The sequence below is a fragment of the Populus nigra genome, chromosome 13 (genome assembly GCF_951802175.1).
Source record: "Populus nigra chromosome 13, ddPopNigr1.1, whole genome shotgun sequence".
NCBI classification, from domain to species: domain Eukaryota; kingdom Viridiplantae; phylum Streptophyta; class Magnoliopsida; order Malpighiales; family Salicaceae; genus Populus; species Populus nigra.
The window spans coordinates 12590167-12606938 of record NC_084864.1 but is presented as its reverse complement, the minus strand read 5'-3'; the positions used below and the strand labels follow the sequence as shown (position 1 = coordinate 12606938).

The following is a 16772-nucleotide window of genomic DNA, read 5'->3' as shown; positions in this document are numbered from 1 at the left end:
TTTAAAATTATTTTATAACCTCAATTTCAAAAGCACTCTTAACCAAACATATTAAATTACTTTTTCTTCAACCTCAATTTCAACCACAGTTTTAACCAAACACCTATTTTTTCAAACCAACCTCAACTAAAAGTACTTTTTATAAAAACAACTTTTTTCAAACCATAACCACAACAGCTACCGCAATACCAAACACACTCTATATCTTTACCGTCCCAAGTCCGAGCATGCTCTGGTTCCATAAACAAGAGCGTATGAACTCGGTACCGAACTGGACTTGGAAGTAATTTCCAAGAAGCTCCAATTCAATTTCCTTGGACCTTCAGCCATGAACAGTCATGAGAACATGCATTGCAGTATGCCCATAGCCCTGGAAAGACTAAGAGAAGACAGCTGTAGGAGAATTTGACTTCGTTATTTAGGCTTGATTTGACTAGGTTCCAATAATCTGCAGTGTATATTTAGTAAGTCTGAACGAATCATTTCAGTGTTGAAAGTTGAAACTTGAGTGGTCCAGCATGCTTATATTCCCATGTATTTATATAATATGTTGAACCAGTCATGGCCATTAAGGCATTCACGTTGCCAGGTTGGGAGGTACAATTAGTCAGCGCTTCCATTTGTCTGTCAAAGAGTTCCATTTTCTTCTCTTTCCAGAGTTAATTCTTTCTTAATCTGGCCTTGATCTTTTACACCATACTGTCAAACTGAATGCTAAGGCTTTGTTGCTCATCAAACTCATTTAGCTATGTCGCCCTCCATTTTTTCTCCTCTCTCTAGAATGATGCGTTTTACTCTTGTACGAACTCAAACCCGAATTCTAATCTTTTTATTCTAGCGAACCTAACTCACCATAAATCTAGTTAAAATCATGTGAAATCTACCATAAGGTAGAACCCACCATTGATGTAATGTTTTCTTTCAAAGACCACTAAGCTGCACATAAATTGTTGCTCATATTTTGCTTTCATGGCCAGGACCCACCTGTATCCAGGAATTCATAAAGAAAGGGAAAAGGAAAGAAAAAGAAGGCAAATAAACAAATACAACTTGGGATTTAATATGAGAAATGAAAAAAATTCTACACAAGTGATGCCCACTTGGATTACAAAACAGGGTTCTGATACATTCATCATCTCTTGGGGATGACAAGGCCTTTTGGTAAAATATTCAATTAAATGTTGCTTTCACAAATTATTGTAGTTTGTGTTTCAAAACAGCATGTAATATAACATAAGGCTCAGCCAAATTCGCCAAGAACAGTAACACATAGAATAAGATAAATTCCAAACCTTCTTGACAGGCTACTTCAAGTATCGGATACAAGACTATTAAACTCTACTTTGAATTCTGTATTTGCGTGGTCCTTCCTAGCAAAAAACCCTAGCATGACTCACATTTTCAACCCTCTAGTTACACAATAACATGTTGGGTATTGGGTCAAGAAAACTAGAATTGAAAAGAAAATAAATTGAAGCTATGAAAAGATTGTCTAAAGGTGTTCAGAAGGAAAAAAAAAAAGTTTTTTCCTATTTTATTTTTGTCTGTGGCTGACACATGCTAAGATAAATATAGAAAGAAAGTGTTGGTCTTTCTTTAGGTTGTTTTCTTGGGAGAGTAACTAGAGAGAAAGGAAAAAAAATATTTTTTCGTCATTGATTTTTGTGGATTGCTATAACAAAAAAGCAAGCAGTAAACTGATTAGAATTATAGAATAGTTAGGATTCATATTATTATCAATAATATAAAGTTTAACCTGTATTATAATTTATCATTTAATTTCCTGATTTAAAAAACATAATTTATATAGGATTAGAATTTGATAATTAGATGAGTATCAAATATTATACCGTTATAAATAGGTCATTTAAAATTACAAAAAATGGTTAGCCTCATATATTCAGTTTCTACAATTCAATTTTCTTTATCTTTTATCTAGGAAGTTTTTATTGCCTTATTTACAATTCTTCTATGTTTAAATTCATGCAATTTATTTCCTTAAACTCTTGTTATTTTCAACATAATATCACTTCCTAAAACGAACATCCATTTCTTAGGATTTCGAGATCTAGAAATCCACTCCTTATTTCTTGTTTGATAAAGATAGTTGTCATCTTATTATAAATAATTAAAATTAACAACATATAGATTGACAAGCCTATTATGATAAGATTTTATATCTATCCCATCATCGTATAGGAAAGGATTGTCTAAAATTGATCCTAAATAGTGAAATCAACCAAGCTTAAAAAGCTCTAATCGACTGAGAAAACTAAGCAACAATCGATCATATAATTAGGATTAACGATCAATAAAAGAACATGATCAACCATAAGAATTTGAGTGCATGCGAGTAATCATGACGCTCAATCCTACTCAGTTAAAGAATCCTTAACATATTAAACTGATCAAAATTGTAGACTAGTAAAGATTCACTTAGTTATCAATAAGATAGAGTGCAATTTGTATCAGGATGTATCATGTAATTATCTAATAGAAACAATCTTTGTAGGTATAGAATTGGATGTTTAAATTCCTACGATTTTTTCCTTAAACTTATGTTATTTTTTACACGGTGGTGCTTCTTGGAATTAATATCTTTTTTTTTTTTAAGGATTGAGATCTAGAATCTCACTTTCTATTTAGGCAATGTTTGTGATGATTGTGGTAAATGTTGTTTTTTAAAGTGTTTTTCACTTGAAAATATATTAAAATAATATATATTTTTTTAAATATTATCATATCAAAACGATACAAAAATATCAAAAAATTAATCTGAAAAAAAATTATTTTTTTTAAAAATACAATTGGATCGCAATAACAACGAACATTATCTTGTCACAAATGTTAAGTCCAAAATAAAATTGATTGACAGTTTCATAAAAACTTGTGAAATTATTATTCGCTTAAAATGTGCCAACATTTTTGAAGACCTGAAATTCGACCAAAAAAAAAATTGTATATCATGTAGTAGTTTTATATTGTATTTTTCTTAGCTCTTTTGGCCTTTACACCCTCGTAGTAGGTCATGGCCAACGGAAAAACAACAGTTTCACCTCTTGAGAAAAAATATTAATAAAAATAAAATATCTCTGTTTAAATTATAGCTTATAGTTTTCTGAATTATTCCTTCTTCTAGACAAAAAGAAGCGGCGGCCGCCAAGAACTAACCAAAAAATCTTTGTCCAATTCAAAGTAGAGAACGGGCTAAAATCACCTTCACCAATATTGACCTCACTAATAACATCCAATTGGCGACGCATTATAGATTGCTATATATGACAACCTGTGAACTGAGAAGCTGACTGTGATAGAAATTCATCACAGACAGACATCAAACAGGAACTACAATTTGTATCGAGAAGTTTTCATGGTCTTAGTTACTCCTTGAGGTTCTTAAACTTCCCTGAATAAGGTTTTGCTTCTTCAGGCCTTTCATGGTGTTTGAGACCAGCAGCAACAAATTATAGAGTGCAAAACATGGGAAAGAAACTGGATGCTCTTTTCCGGAGGAAACTCAAGACCTCTAAATTCAGTTCTCTTGCAAAACTAGCAATATCTAGGATCGTCATCCTCAAGAACCAGAGACAAGCCAGGCTTTCCCTTGCAAAGTCTGATGTTATTCAGCTCCTTAACCTTGGACACCAAGAAAGAGCTCTACTTCGCGTAAATTCATGATATTCCCTTTACCTTTTGCTTCTTTGATCTTTCAATCTTTATATATTTGATATGTGATGGAGTTTGCTCTGCAGGTTGAGCATGTCATCAAGGATCAGAATATGCTGGGTGCTTTTGATATGATGGAGGATTACTTACATTTCCTGATCGAAAGAGTTGTTCAACTTGAAACAAACAAGTTGGTTTCTTGAATTTCATCAATCATGTTCATTTTCTGTGGTGGTGATACAGGGTTTGAAAACTTTGTTTCCTTTGTTCTGAGATTGAATATTATTAATTTATATGGATTACCGTTGTTTACATAGAGAGTGTCCTGAGTTCAAGGAGGCAATATCGAGCTTGATCTTTGCATCTTCCAGATGTGGTGAGTTTCCAGAGTTGCAAGAGATTCGTGGAGTTTTCACAACGAGATTTGGAAACGAATTCGCTGCTCGTGCTGTCGAGTTGCGCCGAAACTGCGGAGTGCATCCTAATGTAAATAGCTGAATATTTGTAGATTAAATTGTACCAGATTTTCTTCTCACATCTTATTTAATTGTGTTTTTCTTTTGTTGTTTTAGATTATACAAAATCTTTCTGCAAGACAACCAAGCTTGGAAAGCAGAAAGAAACTGCTAAAGGACATTGCAACTGAGAATGGTATCATCCTGCATTTGGAGGAAGAAGCTCCTGTGGTTGCACAAGTACGAGTCTTCTACATTACAAAATGAGTACAATTTCCTATGGAATATTGAGGTTTAACAGTCGTTGGTGGTTTCAGGAAAATCTGGATGTCGACCAGCCAAAGCAGCAGCAGCATGAATATAAATCAGTCAAGTTAGATGCTACCGAGTACCAAGCCAGAACCCACGTTTTGCCTGAGGAGGAGTTGTCCGGATCATTGAAAGGAAGGAAATACAAAGATGTAGCTTCTGCAGCTCTAGAGGCTTTTGAATCAGCAGCTTACGCAGCACATGCTGCAAGAGCTGCTGTTGAACTCTCAAGATATGAATCTCAGGACAATGAACAATATGGTCATGGTGATTCTAGTCATGGATAAGGGATTGTGTATGATTCTGATGGGTCTTTGACACCTGAACTTCGAAGGATATATGAAGCTTCAAAGGAGAGTATGCAATCAAAAGATAGGTTGGTAATTGACAAAATCCATAACATTGACAATATCAATCCTGAATCGGTAGGTGAAAACATGAAATAAAATGGAATAGTGCATCTCAAGGTGTTTGAAGATAGCAAAACAAAACCTGTATTTGATAGGACACCATTTAATTCATCAAGTCCGAATCCTAACGATAATGTGATAATTCAATTTTTGATTTTTGATTTTTGATTTTTGATTTTTGATTTTGATTTTGATTTTGATTTTTATATAAATAAAAAGAAAAAAAATGAAATGATGAATGGAATGAATGAAGAAAAAAAAAGATTTGGCTGAGGACAACACAAATGAGAAGTTTTTGAGGAATTGAAAAAATTAACAAGACTGGAAACTTTATTAAACTTTAAATTGGTTTAATTAATGATATTAGGAGTTTAATTGAAGAATTGATAAGTTTGAAGACTCAATTAAGCTTAGAATTAGTTTAATTAAGAAAATCAAGGGCTTAATTGAAGTAATATTAAAATTCAGGGCTAATTAGGGTCAAAATTATAAGAAATTAAAGTCCAAGGATCAAAGTGAAAAGACGGGGGTATTATAGAAAGTTTAATTTACTTTTACAAGGGTAATTTTAAAAGAATTAAAAAGTTGAATAGTCAATTAAGAACTAAATTGATTAAATTGAAAGCCAATGAATATTTTGTAAAAGACACCGAAATGTAGAGGTCTAATTATAATTTTTTCTAGGGGTTTGTTTAAAAAATGTCAAAAACTTCAAGGATCAAATTGAAATCAAGCCGCCCCAGTCCATAAACGATGTTGTTTTGTCATTTTCATTCTTCGTCTTTTTGGGCCTGTTTTTACGTTTCAAAATTTTTTTTGAAAAAAATTGATTTTTTTTTATTTTTTTCTTTGTTTTAAAATTAATACTTTTTATGATATTTTTAAATCATTTTAATGTGTTAATGTCAAAAATAATTTTTAAAAAATAAAAAATATATTATTTTAATATATTTCTAATCAAAAACACTTTGAGACTTACAAAGAAAAAACCGACTGCCACCTAGACAGGCAACTCACACCACTAGACACATTGCAATTCCCACGACTTCCCTCACCAATTTCTCAGTTCATTTTCGTTTCCTTCACCGCCATAACAAGTTATTGAGGCGTGGAGGAAACCACCATCAATAGTCCAGCAATGGCAGGAGTATTGGTGTCCCAATCCGGCCAAGACATAAAAAGCCAGGCCTTATCACTATCATGGAAGATAGGTAGCAGGATAGGATGCCTATAAAAGGTAGAAGGAGAAGAAAGAAAAGAGGAGAAAAAAAGAAAAAGAAAATCGCAGGAGAGAGAGAGAGAGAGAGAGAGAGAGAGAGAGAGACTAAAAAAACTAAAACAAGAAAAAAGGATAGAATAGGAAGCGAAGGTAACATAGAAGAAGAACAAAAGGAAGAGCAGAAGGAGTGCTTTCCAGAGCTGCGTCATCGTCTTCGAACATTCGGCCTTCATCTGCAGAGGTAAGTTTCCCGTTCTTCCCTCGCTTTACATTTAATTCACTCCTTGATGTAGTAAGTGTGTGTGAACAATTTACGCACGCTTGTAGAGAGAAGAAGACCAGCTGGTTTACTGGTCTGAACTAGATAGTAATTAGGCCAGGCCGGCTGGATCCAGCCCAATCCATATGAATGGGTTAAATCCAGCTCAACAAAAAAAATAATAAGAAGAAGAGTGGGCTGGGCCTGGGCTCAAGCCCAACTAACTTAAATTGTTGTTTGCTAAAGGTGTGTTCGGCAAAATCTATTTTTATGCCTTTGCCATGCATTTTTATCCCTGTTTTGTTTTGATATCTTGCCAAACAGTCCTTTTTTTATATCAGAAAAATTTAGATATCTTCGTTGATTTATTTATGGGCTCCTCGCACTTTGTTTTATTTTTTTTTATTTTTGAGTTTTGTTTTTTTTGCCGCGTGCTTAATTTATGAACCTTTACTGTTAAATGCAAATTTGTTGTGCAATGCATTTTTTTTATTCTTGTCTAAAAAGAGCAAATAATAAAAAAAGGTAAAAAGGGCATAAATTTTTTTCACTGGAGCCAAAATTAGGAATATTACACTTTTTGAGTTTGTGTAATATTTACCAACACTAGAGTCTGAAATACTTGTAGGTAAACATTCACTGACGTTAAAGTCAGGAACATTATAAAAAGAATAAGAGGAGAATAAATTCTTAGCAATTTTAGACAAAACTATCAATGTAGCTTGTCTCAGGTAGAGCGCTTAAAGGATGATAATATCTTTTCTTTTATATAACTAGTCCTATATCATATAATCTCTGTTGACCAGTTAGGTTTCTAGTAACTATAATGTTAGACGACGACCCTTTAAACTAGATATTTTTTTTCAAGGAATAAAACGTCAGATTTTTTTTTTCACTGAGCATAATTTTATAAGATCGTACGTAATATCCGGATGCTGCCATGATATACCTGGAATGAGAGAGAACAATTTTTGGATTCACTCTCTCACAATTTCATATATGGTCGACAACAAGGCTGAGAGGGAACGGGTGAGCATTCCATCACCGAAGCACCATGACTTGGACTCGTACAGAAATATTAAATATTTACTTGCAGATGAAACCAACACATCGGACAGCACACTGAAGTGCATGAAGAAGTTGCCTCGGATGAGGATGAAAATAAGCTTCCATACCAACCTCCGAAGTGGATTCCACCGAAATCTCATGTCAATACCACGACAAATCCCACAAAAGGAAACTAGGTTTATAAAACTGTAAAATCAATATTATAAAAAGAGGTTGATAATGAGATGTTCTCTGTACTCTGTAAAGGCTATTTAGGGTTAGGTCTTTGCTCTTTTTTCATGGGTTAGGGCTGGCAGGCACATCCTTCGTCATTTCCATAACAACAATTCAAGTGTGTAAAACTAACGTGAAATGGATCTTATCACAATTGATGTATAATCTATAGTTATTTTTTGTTTAATATAAATCCTTCAACGTATATACACAGCCAACGCAGTAAATCTAAATCCAATATAAATAAAAATCTATTCATTCTAGAATGGTTTTTTTTTGGTCCGGCTTCGTTTCATTTTGATAAGGACTCTAACAAAATGCAACTTGGTGAAAGAAAATGACATTTCCTTTCACAAAATACACTTCTTTTTTTAATTTTCCCATCGTATTCATGCTTTCTTCTTTCCGGGCAACGATATGCATCTTTCTATTCATAGTTTTTAAACCTGGTCTGATGGCCGGCCCGGTCTAAGACCGGGATTCCGGATTTTGACCGGGTCGGCTGGGTCAATTTTTATTTTAAAAAAATTCAAAACGGCATCATTTTAGTAAAAAAAACAAAAATCAACGGTTTCAATCGGGTTTTGCCGGGTCAACCCGCCGCGTCAGCCAGGTCAAACCAAGTCATGATTTTTTCTATTTTTTATCAATTTGGTTTGGTTCTAGTTCTGGATTAACCGAGTCTCAAGTTGATCTATCATATCAGACCTGGTTTTAAAACCATGCTTCTATCCCTAGGATAACTTGAGCATCAAAAGATGATACAAAGGGCACGCAAAGTACAAGGCCTAAAAGCTAAGTCTATCTAAATAATTTATAGGCCCATTTCAGGAGAGCAATGTTCTTTTTAGAAACAAATATGGAATCGGCCATTCTAGAGAAGTTGACGAAGAAGAAAGCAAAAATCTGGCAGTCCTCAAATAAAAAATATGAAGAAGAAACAAATATGAAAAAAAATATAATTTCATAAATTATCTTAAATAAAATAAATAATAATTAAAATAATAGAAATTAAATTTAACAAATAAAAAAATTAAAACATGGAGAAATTAAAATAATAATAATAATAATTACCATTTCATAAATTATTTCAAATAAAATAAGTAACAATCAAAAGAATAAGAATCAAATTTGATAGATAAAAAATTTCAATTAAAAAACGATAAGAGAAAAGCAAATAACAATTATAAAAATAAGGACCAAAGTTAATATAAAAATCAAATTCTAAGGGATGAAATTGAAAAAAGAATATTCAAAACAAAATATATATATAGCAATCAAAAGTTTGAGGACCAAATTTGATATAATCAGCAAATAATATGACATTTCTAAATTTTTCACAACTTCCGGAAAGAGTTTTTCGCCCAAAATAAAAGAAAAACACTTTCTTAGAAACCAAGCCAAGTTTTCCTTTAACTGTAAAATGTTTTCCGTTGACCATCTTTTCTAATGACAAACAAACACAGGAAAGTTTGGAGAATGGTTTCCAGGAAACCATTTTCCGTCTAACAAACGAGGCCTTAATGAATTAAAATGTTTTCCGTTGACCATCTTTTCTAATGACAAACAAACACAGGAAAGTTTGGAGAATGGTTTCCAGGAAACCATTTTCCGTCTAACAAACGAGGCCTCTCCTCCTCCTCCTTCTTCTTCTCCTTCAACCGCTCAACTGTTCTACGTGAATAGTGAACAGTGAATTAATTCACTCTCCACTGTTCATTGAGCCACACTAGTTTTGGCCCAGACCGAAATAGCTGGGTTGGGTCCAGCCCAGTCCTGAAAGAAAAGAAAAATATATTTGGGCCGATATCGGCTCAACACTCTTTTGCGCCCACCTCGACATAATTTCTTCTCGATCGATTTCAGCTCAAAAAGGATGGGCTCAGCCCATATATTTGGGTAGCCCATCCCAATATATATTATTATAGTATAATAATATTATATATTAAACCAGAACAAAAACAAAACAAAAATTCAAAAAAATTTCTAAAAATCCCTTAAAAAATTATGATTTATCTGAGTATTTTTTTATCAATTTTGATTAATATTGTTTTGTATTTTTATATTATAAATATACAAATCTAATATTAAAATACCTGATTTTCTTTAAAATATTGCAAAAAATTATAAACAAAAAGGTCACATCTTTACCCCGCAGCTGCTCCAGGTAAGCTCTCGGTTTCCCTCACCTTTTGCATTTGCGTTTTAATTCACTAAGCTGTGCATGCAAATATAATTTGCTTGGCATTGTACAATTGTAATTTTAATTACTCTTGTACTGTGCTGAGCGTGTGTGAGGTTTTCTCGACCAGCCGGGTCACTGGTTTGGCCAGTGACCCGGCGAGACCAACTAGGCCCAGAAAAAAAAATAAAAAAAATAAAAAAATATATGTATACATGAATAAAAATAATATAAATTTATTTTATTAATTTATTCATTGGTGCCAGAGTCAGGAATAAAAATACCGATTTTAATTTATATTATTTTTATTCATTGTATTTTATTTTATTTAGTTAGAAAAATAAAAAATATATGCATGCATAAAAATAAATTTATTTTTATTTATTTATTCACTGACGATAGAGTCAGAAATAAAAATATTAATCTAAATTTATTTTATAGCTTCGTAATATTTACCAACGTCAGAGTTGGAAGTATCCGTAATTGAATATTCACTGGCGCAAGAGTCAGGAATATTATAAGCAAATTATCATGGAATAAACCAATAAACATTTAGCAATTTAAGACAAAACTAGTAATGCAGTCTGCTTCAGGTAGGACGTTTAAGGGGTGATAATATCTTTCATTTTACGTAACTAGTCTCAAACCATAAAATCTCTATTAACCAGTTAGGGTTCCTAGTAACTATAATATTAGGTGGCGACTCCTTAAAATAATATCATTCCCCCATCAAAAAATAGGATGCCAGGAATCTTTCCATGAAAAGTTTTTAAAGCCACCGTGATGTCAGGTACGATATTTGATATCAATCTCATGTGCTCTCTCTAATCAACTTCTTATTAGATTTAATTATTTTCTCTCCCTTCACTTAAGATTGCATGTTTCCCTTGTAATTTGCAATTATAACGAGATAAAAGAATCTTATTAAAAAGGGTTTGAATATGTTTCATAGAAATAATATACTTCCACCGATAAAATATTGAGTAAATAGCCATGGATGAAAGGAAGCAAGGAGTTATATAAATAAATTACAAGTATAAACTAAAATAGCTAGAGCGTAAATTTTACGTTGTTGGTAACAGTAGCTTCTCAATGCTTTCAGGGAAGAATGTCTTTTTTTCTTCTTCATTTTGGACATCTAGTTTTATTTTCTTATAATTTCATCATCTAAGTTATGTTGATATTGTTTTATGTGTTGGGATTTGATTTTTTTTTTTAGCATAATCTTATTCTAATGTTAAATTCACTATCAAATTTAACAGTTTTACTCGTGAAAATTTTTGTCGGTAAGTATTTTAATGCAAGGGTGTCGCAATGACACGAGTGACCTCTTGAGAAACTCACATGAATGTTATTCTGCCTAATCTCCTCTGGGTATTGTAATCGCTTAAGATCTCCCAGTGCAGCTGGTGGCCATGCTGCTAAACCATTATGTGTTGTTTAGGGTGTTAAGACTAGGGTGGAAAGGTATGATTCTGCACTAGCGTTGTCAATACGGCCTGGGTGAGGAGTTGCACCTGACTAGTGATTTATTGAAGCTCTTGTTGGGAAGGATTGTTGGTGGCAATGAGTGGACTTATATCGCATTTTAGCCATGATAGACATTAGTTGTGTGCCATGAAATGAGCTAGAAATGTCAAAGACAAGCTTTAAGGAGAAAATGATGACTTTTTTATTAGTTTCCCACATAAGACACCACTGATAAAGTTTTAAAAATCCAAGTAGTCTAGGAACAAGGTTTTTAAGTTAGACAATCAATTAATTAATTGTTCATAACAATCTCGTCCATTCTTCCTTAGCCAAGATGGTTGATAACTTGTGCTTGGTAGTGCAATGTGACCTTTAGCTAGTACCTACAAAAGGTTTTTTTTTTTTTTTTTGTAGTGGTGGAGACTCTTCAATATTTAAATAAATATCTTTTTAAAAAGAAAAGGTACAATAATATTCTAAAAAGAAATGCTCTCCCCTCTCTCCCTCTTATATATATATATATATATATATATATATATATATATATACACTAGGCTATATGTCTAATTTTTATCTTGAAAGATTCATTGTGGATTTAGAGCACGAGTTTTATTCTTTTGTGGAGAAGGGAAGAACTAAAAAGTCCTCTACTTTTAGTGATGTTAACGAGGGACAAATATCATTTGCATATCATTAATAAGATAGTAACTATGTTAGGTCTATTAAGAGATCTTCTGTACACCTATATATATAGGAAAATCATTACATCGGATATGAATGACTCGTATAAATATTTTAGATGAAGAGGCATGACAGTTTATCATGCCTATAATATTTTTAATTTAGGAGATCATTTAGAATTAGACATATAGCCTTAGAGCCTGATAATAATTAAATCTAAATGTTCTGGGTTTCACATATTTTCTAGACCCACATAGTCTTGGTTTTGACTAATTGCCGAATCCAAATAATTTGGGTTTGACATGTTTATCAGATCCACGTTATCTTGAACTTAGTTACTGTCAAATCTAAATTTTTTGGGTCTGATATATTTGTCAAACTCACATTATCTTGGGCTTCACTAACTAGGCTTTATTAACTGTCAAACCTAAATATTTTAGATCTGACATGTTTGATAAATTCATTTTATTTTTAAGATATTTTTTATTTATAAAAATTTATAACCACAAAATCTTGGTTCACGAGGTTGATATGGATTACAATTAAATGAAGCAAAACTATGGTACCATTTCAAGACGTGTCAGACGCACTAGCAAATAAATATCACAGCACAACCAAAGTGAACTTTGACAAGTCCATGACATTTAGATAATGCTAAAACTGATAGCAACTTTCTTTCTATCAAGAGAAAAAAGAATATGATATCTTTTTCCATAAATTATCAATATATATTATTTTCATTGTTTGTTGTCATAATTGTTCAATGACTTAGACCCTGTATATTTACGTGGCCATGCTATTTTTTTTTAAATTGAATTTTTTTATTTCAAATTAATATTTTTTAATGTTTTTGGATTATTTTGATGTCAAAAATAAATTTTAAAAAATAAATAAAAATTATTTTAATAAATTTTTAAATAAAAAATATTTTAAAAAACAACTACTACAAAAATATCAAACACTACCTTACTTGGCTACTGCATGATGAGACATGATCAAGATTGTGAATTTAACCAATATTTCATCCATCACATAATTTTTTATTTTAAGAAAAGAGAATTCCATCCATTCCTTTATAAAATGAAAGAAATAAAAATAAAATATTAGCATGCAAGGTTACCTCAAATTTAAAATTTATTATTATTTTTTGATTTAATATTAACAAATATTTATTTTTTGTATTGAATTATTATTTTATTTTATTTATTATCGACATCTTTATTTTCTAATGATATTATTAAATTAATTATATTTATTATATTTAATTATTTGAATATTAAGTTTTTTTAAAAATATTTATCTTTTTTGTTATATTTTTTATACAAAACAAATTAACAATAAACTAAAACTGTTTAGTGTTTCACTGTGCAAGTCCATAGTGAAACGCTGAGCAGTTTTCTTTTTTTATTATTTTTTTCCATTATTTTTTCTATTTTTATTTTTTTTCATTTTCTATGCCTTTATGGGTTTTTTTTTCTTTGTGTATTTTTCTTTTAATGAATTTTTTTTGTTTAATTTAGTTTGTTAATGTTAATTTTTTTATTTAGTTATCAGATTTTCATAACATGGATCCCGAGTTTAATGGGTTAACCTGGTTTGACGAGTTAACCCGAATTTTTTTTGTTTTCTTTTTAATTAATAACATATACTAAAACTGTTTAGTGTTTCACTGTGCAGTCCACAGTGAAACACTAAGCCGTTTTTTTTATTTTTAATTTTTTTCTGTTTTATTTATTTTATTTTTTCGCTTTTTATGCCTTTATGGGTTTTTTTTTTTGCTTTGTGTTTTTTTTCTTTTAATGAATTTTTTTAATTTTTGTTAATGTTAATTTTTTTTTAGTTATCAGACTTTCATGACACGGATCCCGGATTTTATGAGTTAACCTGAAATTTTTGTTTTTTGCTTTTTTTAAAGTTTGACGAGTTAACCCGGAATATGTTTTTTGTTTTTTTTCTTTTTAATTAATATTTTTTGTTTAGTTTAGTTTTTTAATGTTAAATTTCTTTCTATTTAATTATTAGATTTTCATGACACGTATCCCGGACTTAACGGGTTAATCAGTCAATTTTTTTTTTCTATTTAGTTATCAAACTTACATGACGCAAATCCCAGGTTTGACGGGTTAACCTAGTTTGAAGGGTTAACCCAGTTAATTCAGATTTTTTTTTCTTTTTCTTCATTAGTTTTTTTCTTCTTGTTGGTTTTTTTTCTTTGTTTTTTTAATTAATCTATTTAATTATCAAACTTTTATGACACGGCCTTGCAGCCAGACCCACATTCAAGACTCTTGGGTTCGGTGTTGTAGTCAGACTACTTAAACTTGAGTCATGTAAGTTTAATATTATTATTAATATTATAAATATTACTCTTGGGTCAAGCGTTGCAGCTAAACCAAAGGCTCTTGGGCATATCTTTGCAGAAAGACCCAACACTCTTAGATTTTAGCCTTTTTTGATATTTTTTATGCAAGAAAAAAAATTTAACATGTGGCATGTGCCTTTATTTTTTTTTTCCCTTTTTCTTTTTAAGTCTTTCACTGTGGATTGCACAATACAGTGCACAATGAAAAAGTTGATGCCTTTAGTTTTTTTTTGTTTTTTTTTTAATTTAGTTTCTTAATAAAAATTTTCTATTTAATTATCAAACTTTCATGACATGGATCCCAGGTTTGACGGGTTAACCCGATTTATTCATATTTTTTCTTTTTATTCATTAATTTTTTTTCTCTTTGCTTTTTCCTTTTTAATTAATATTTTTTTAAAAATTTATTTCATTAATAATAAATCATTTTTCTATTTAGTTATCACACTTTCATGATACGAATTCCAGCTTTGACGGGTTAACCTAATATGGCAGATTAACCAGGTTGATTCAGATTTTTTTTCTTTTTCCTCATTAATTTTGTTCTTCCGATTTCATCTTTTAATATTGTATGCAGTCCACAGTGAAAAGGCTAAAGCCTTTATTTTTTTTTGTTTTTTTTATGCCTTTCACTGTGGACTGCATAGTGCAGTCCACGGTAAAAAGGTTAATACCTTCTTCTTCTTTTTTAATTATTTTTTTATTTAGTTTGTTGATATTAATTTTTTTTATTTAGTTATCAGACTTTCATGACACGGATCTCAGGTTTGACAAGTTAACCCAGTTAATTTAGATTTTTTTTCTTTTTCTTCATTAGTTTTTTTCTTCTTATAAGTTTTTTTTTCTTTTATTGTTTCGTTTTATTTAATATTTTTTTTATTTAATTTAGTTCATCAATATTAAATTTTTTCTATTTAGTTATCGACTGATGCCTTTAGTTTTTCTTTTTTTTTCTTTTTGTTTTTTTGCTGTTTTTATGCCTTTAACTATGGACTGCACACTGCAGTTCATAGTGAAAAGACTGATGTCTTTTTGTTTGTTTTTTTTCTTTTTATTTAATTTTTTTGTTTAATTTAGTTTGTTAATGTTCAATTTTTTTATTTAATTATCAAATTTTCATGACATGCATCCCGGGTTTAACGGGTTAGCCCAGTTAATTTTGTGTTAACCCATCAATTTTTTTTTCTATTTAATTATCAATCTTTCACGACTTGAATCCAAGGTTTGACGGGTTAACCCAGTTAATTTAGATTTTTTTTCCTTTTCTTCATTATTTTTTTTCTTCCTTTTGGTTTTTTTTTCTTTTTAATTAATCTATTTAATTATCATACTTTTATGACACAACCTTACAGCCAGACCCACATCCAAGACTATTGAGTCTGGTATTGCAGTCATACCCACTTAAACTTGGGTCATGCAAGTTTAATATTATTAATATTATAAATATTACTGTTGAGTCAAGTGTTGCAGCCATATCCAAGATTCTTAGGTATAATTTTATAAAAATATCTAATATTTTTAGATCTTAATTTTTTTTAATATTTTTCATACGCAGGTTATATAACTAGTTTCTCTCAAATATAGTAGTGAGTCTACTGACAACCTAAGTAGTATACCCTACAGTCACGTGAGGCTACATGCCACTTTCATGGAATCTAGACATGTAGCATTATGGTAAGGTCACTCTCTCACCACACCAGAGCCTTGTACGAGTGAGTCATTCAAAGTCCGTTAAATATCAATAAGAGTAAAAAATTAGTACAGGTCCAGCTGAAAAGATATGTTCTTGTACAGGAGGAAAATAATTTTTGTGCGAGGACGGCCAGAAAAACCTGCATCTCTAGTACCAAAAATTACTCAATTTGTCCTTGTTTTAAATTTAAAATAAATTATTTTTATTTTTTAAAAAAATTACATTGTGTTTTTTACTGTCATTCAAATTATATCAGATTTTTCAAGTAGACTAGATTATATTAAATTAAATTTAATTAAGAATGGTTGCATTTTTAAAACTGAGAAATTCCTATGTCTTTCTTTTAATTAGAAAATACACATGGGTGTGTGCTATGATATACACATATAACCATATATATTAAAGCATATTTAAAAAAAATATTTAATAAACTATTTTATTTTCAATACAATACAGAGTTGCTAAAATTATAATATAAATATTAACAATAATAGTAAATAAATTTAACCCTATCGCCAATTAAAAAAATTAATGTTGATAAAATTCTTAGATATTATTTTTAGAATGAATCTTCAAATATAGGTTAATCTCATTTTTTTTCATTTTTTTCAAATGTGTACACCTCATAAAATTCTAAATAACATAAAAAAGTTATATAAACCACTCCTGAGATATTTATAATTTATTTGAATTTTAAAGCTCTAAAAAATTTATTTTCAATAAAAAAAAAATTTGTATTTTCGAATAATTATATTATTCGAGAGTGATGAGTAATGAATAAGATA

At 30.5% G+C, this 16772-nt stretch overlaps 1 protein-coding gene across 1 annotated transcript; it reads left to right on the top strand.

Moving 5' to 3' along the window:
* The first annotated feature begins 3227 nt into the window (after positions 1-3227).
* Positions 3228-5004, top strand: LOC133671068 (uncharacterized). Its single transcript, XM_062091693.1, has 5 exons — positions 3228-3666; positions 3753-3856; positions 3984-4152; positions 4239-4361; positions 4439-5004. Exons 1-5 carry the CDS (start codon positions 3481-3483, stop codon positions 4715-4717), a joined length of 861 nt encoding a protein of 286 aa, XP_061947677.1. The 5' UTR covers positions 3228-3480; the 3' UTR covers positions 4718-5004.
* Positions 5005-16772: the final 11768 nt, after the last annotated feature.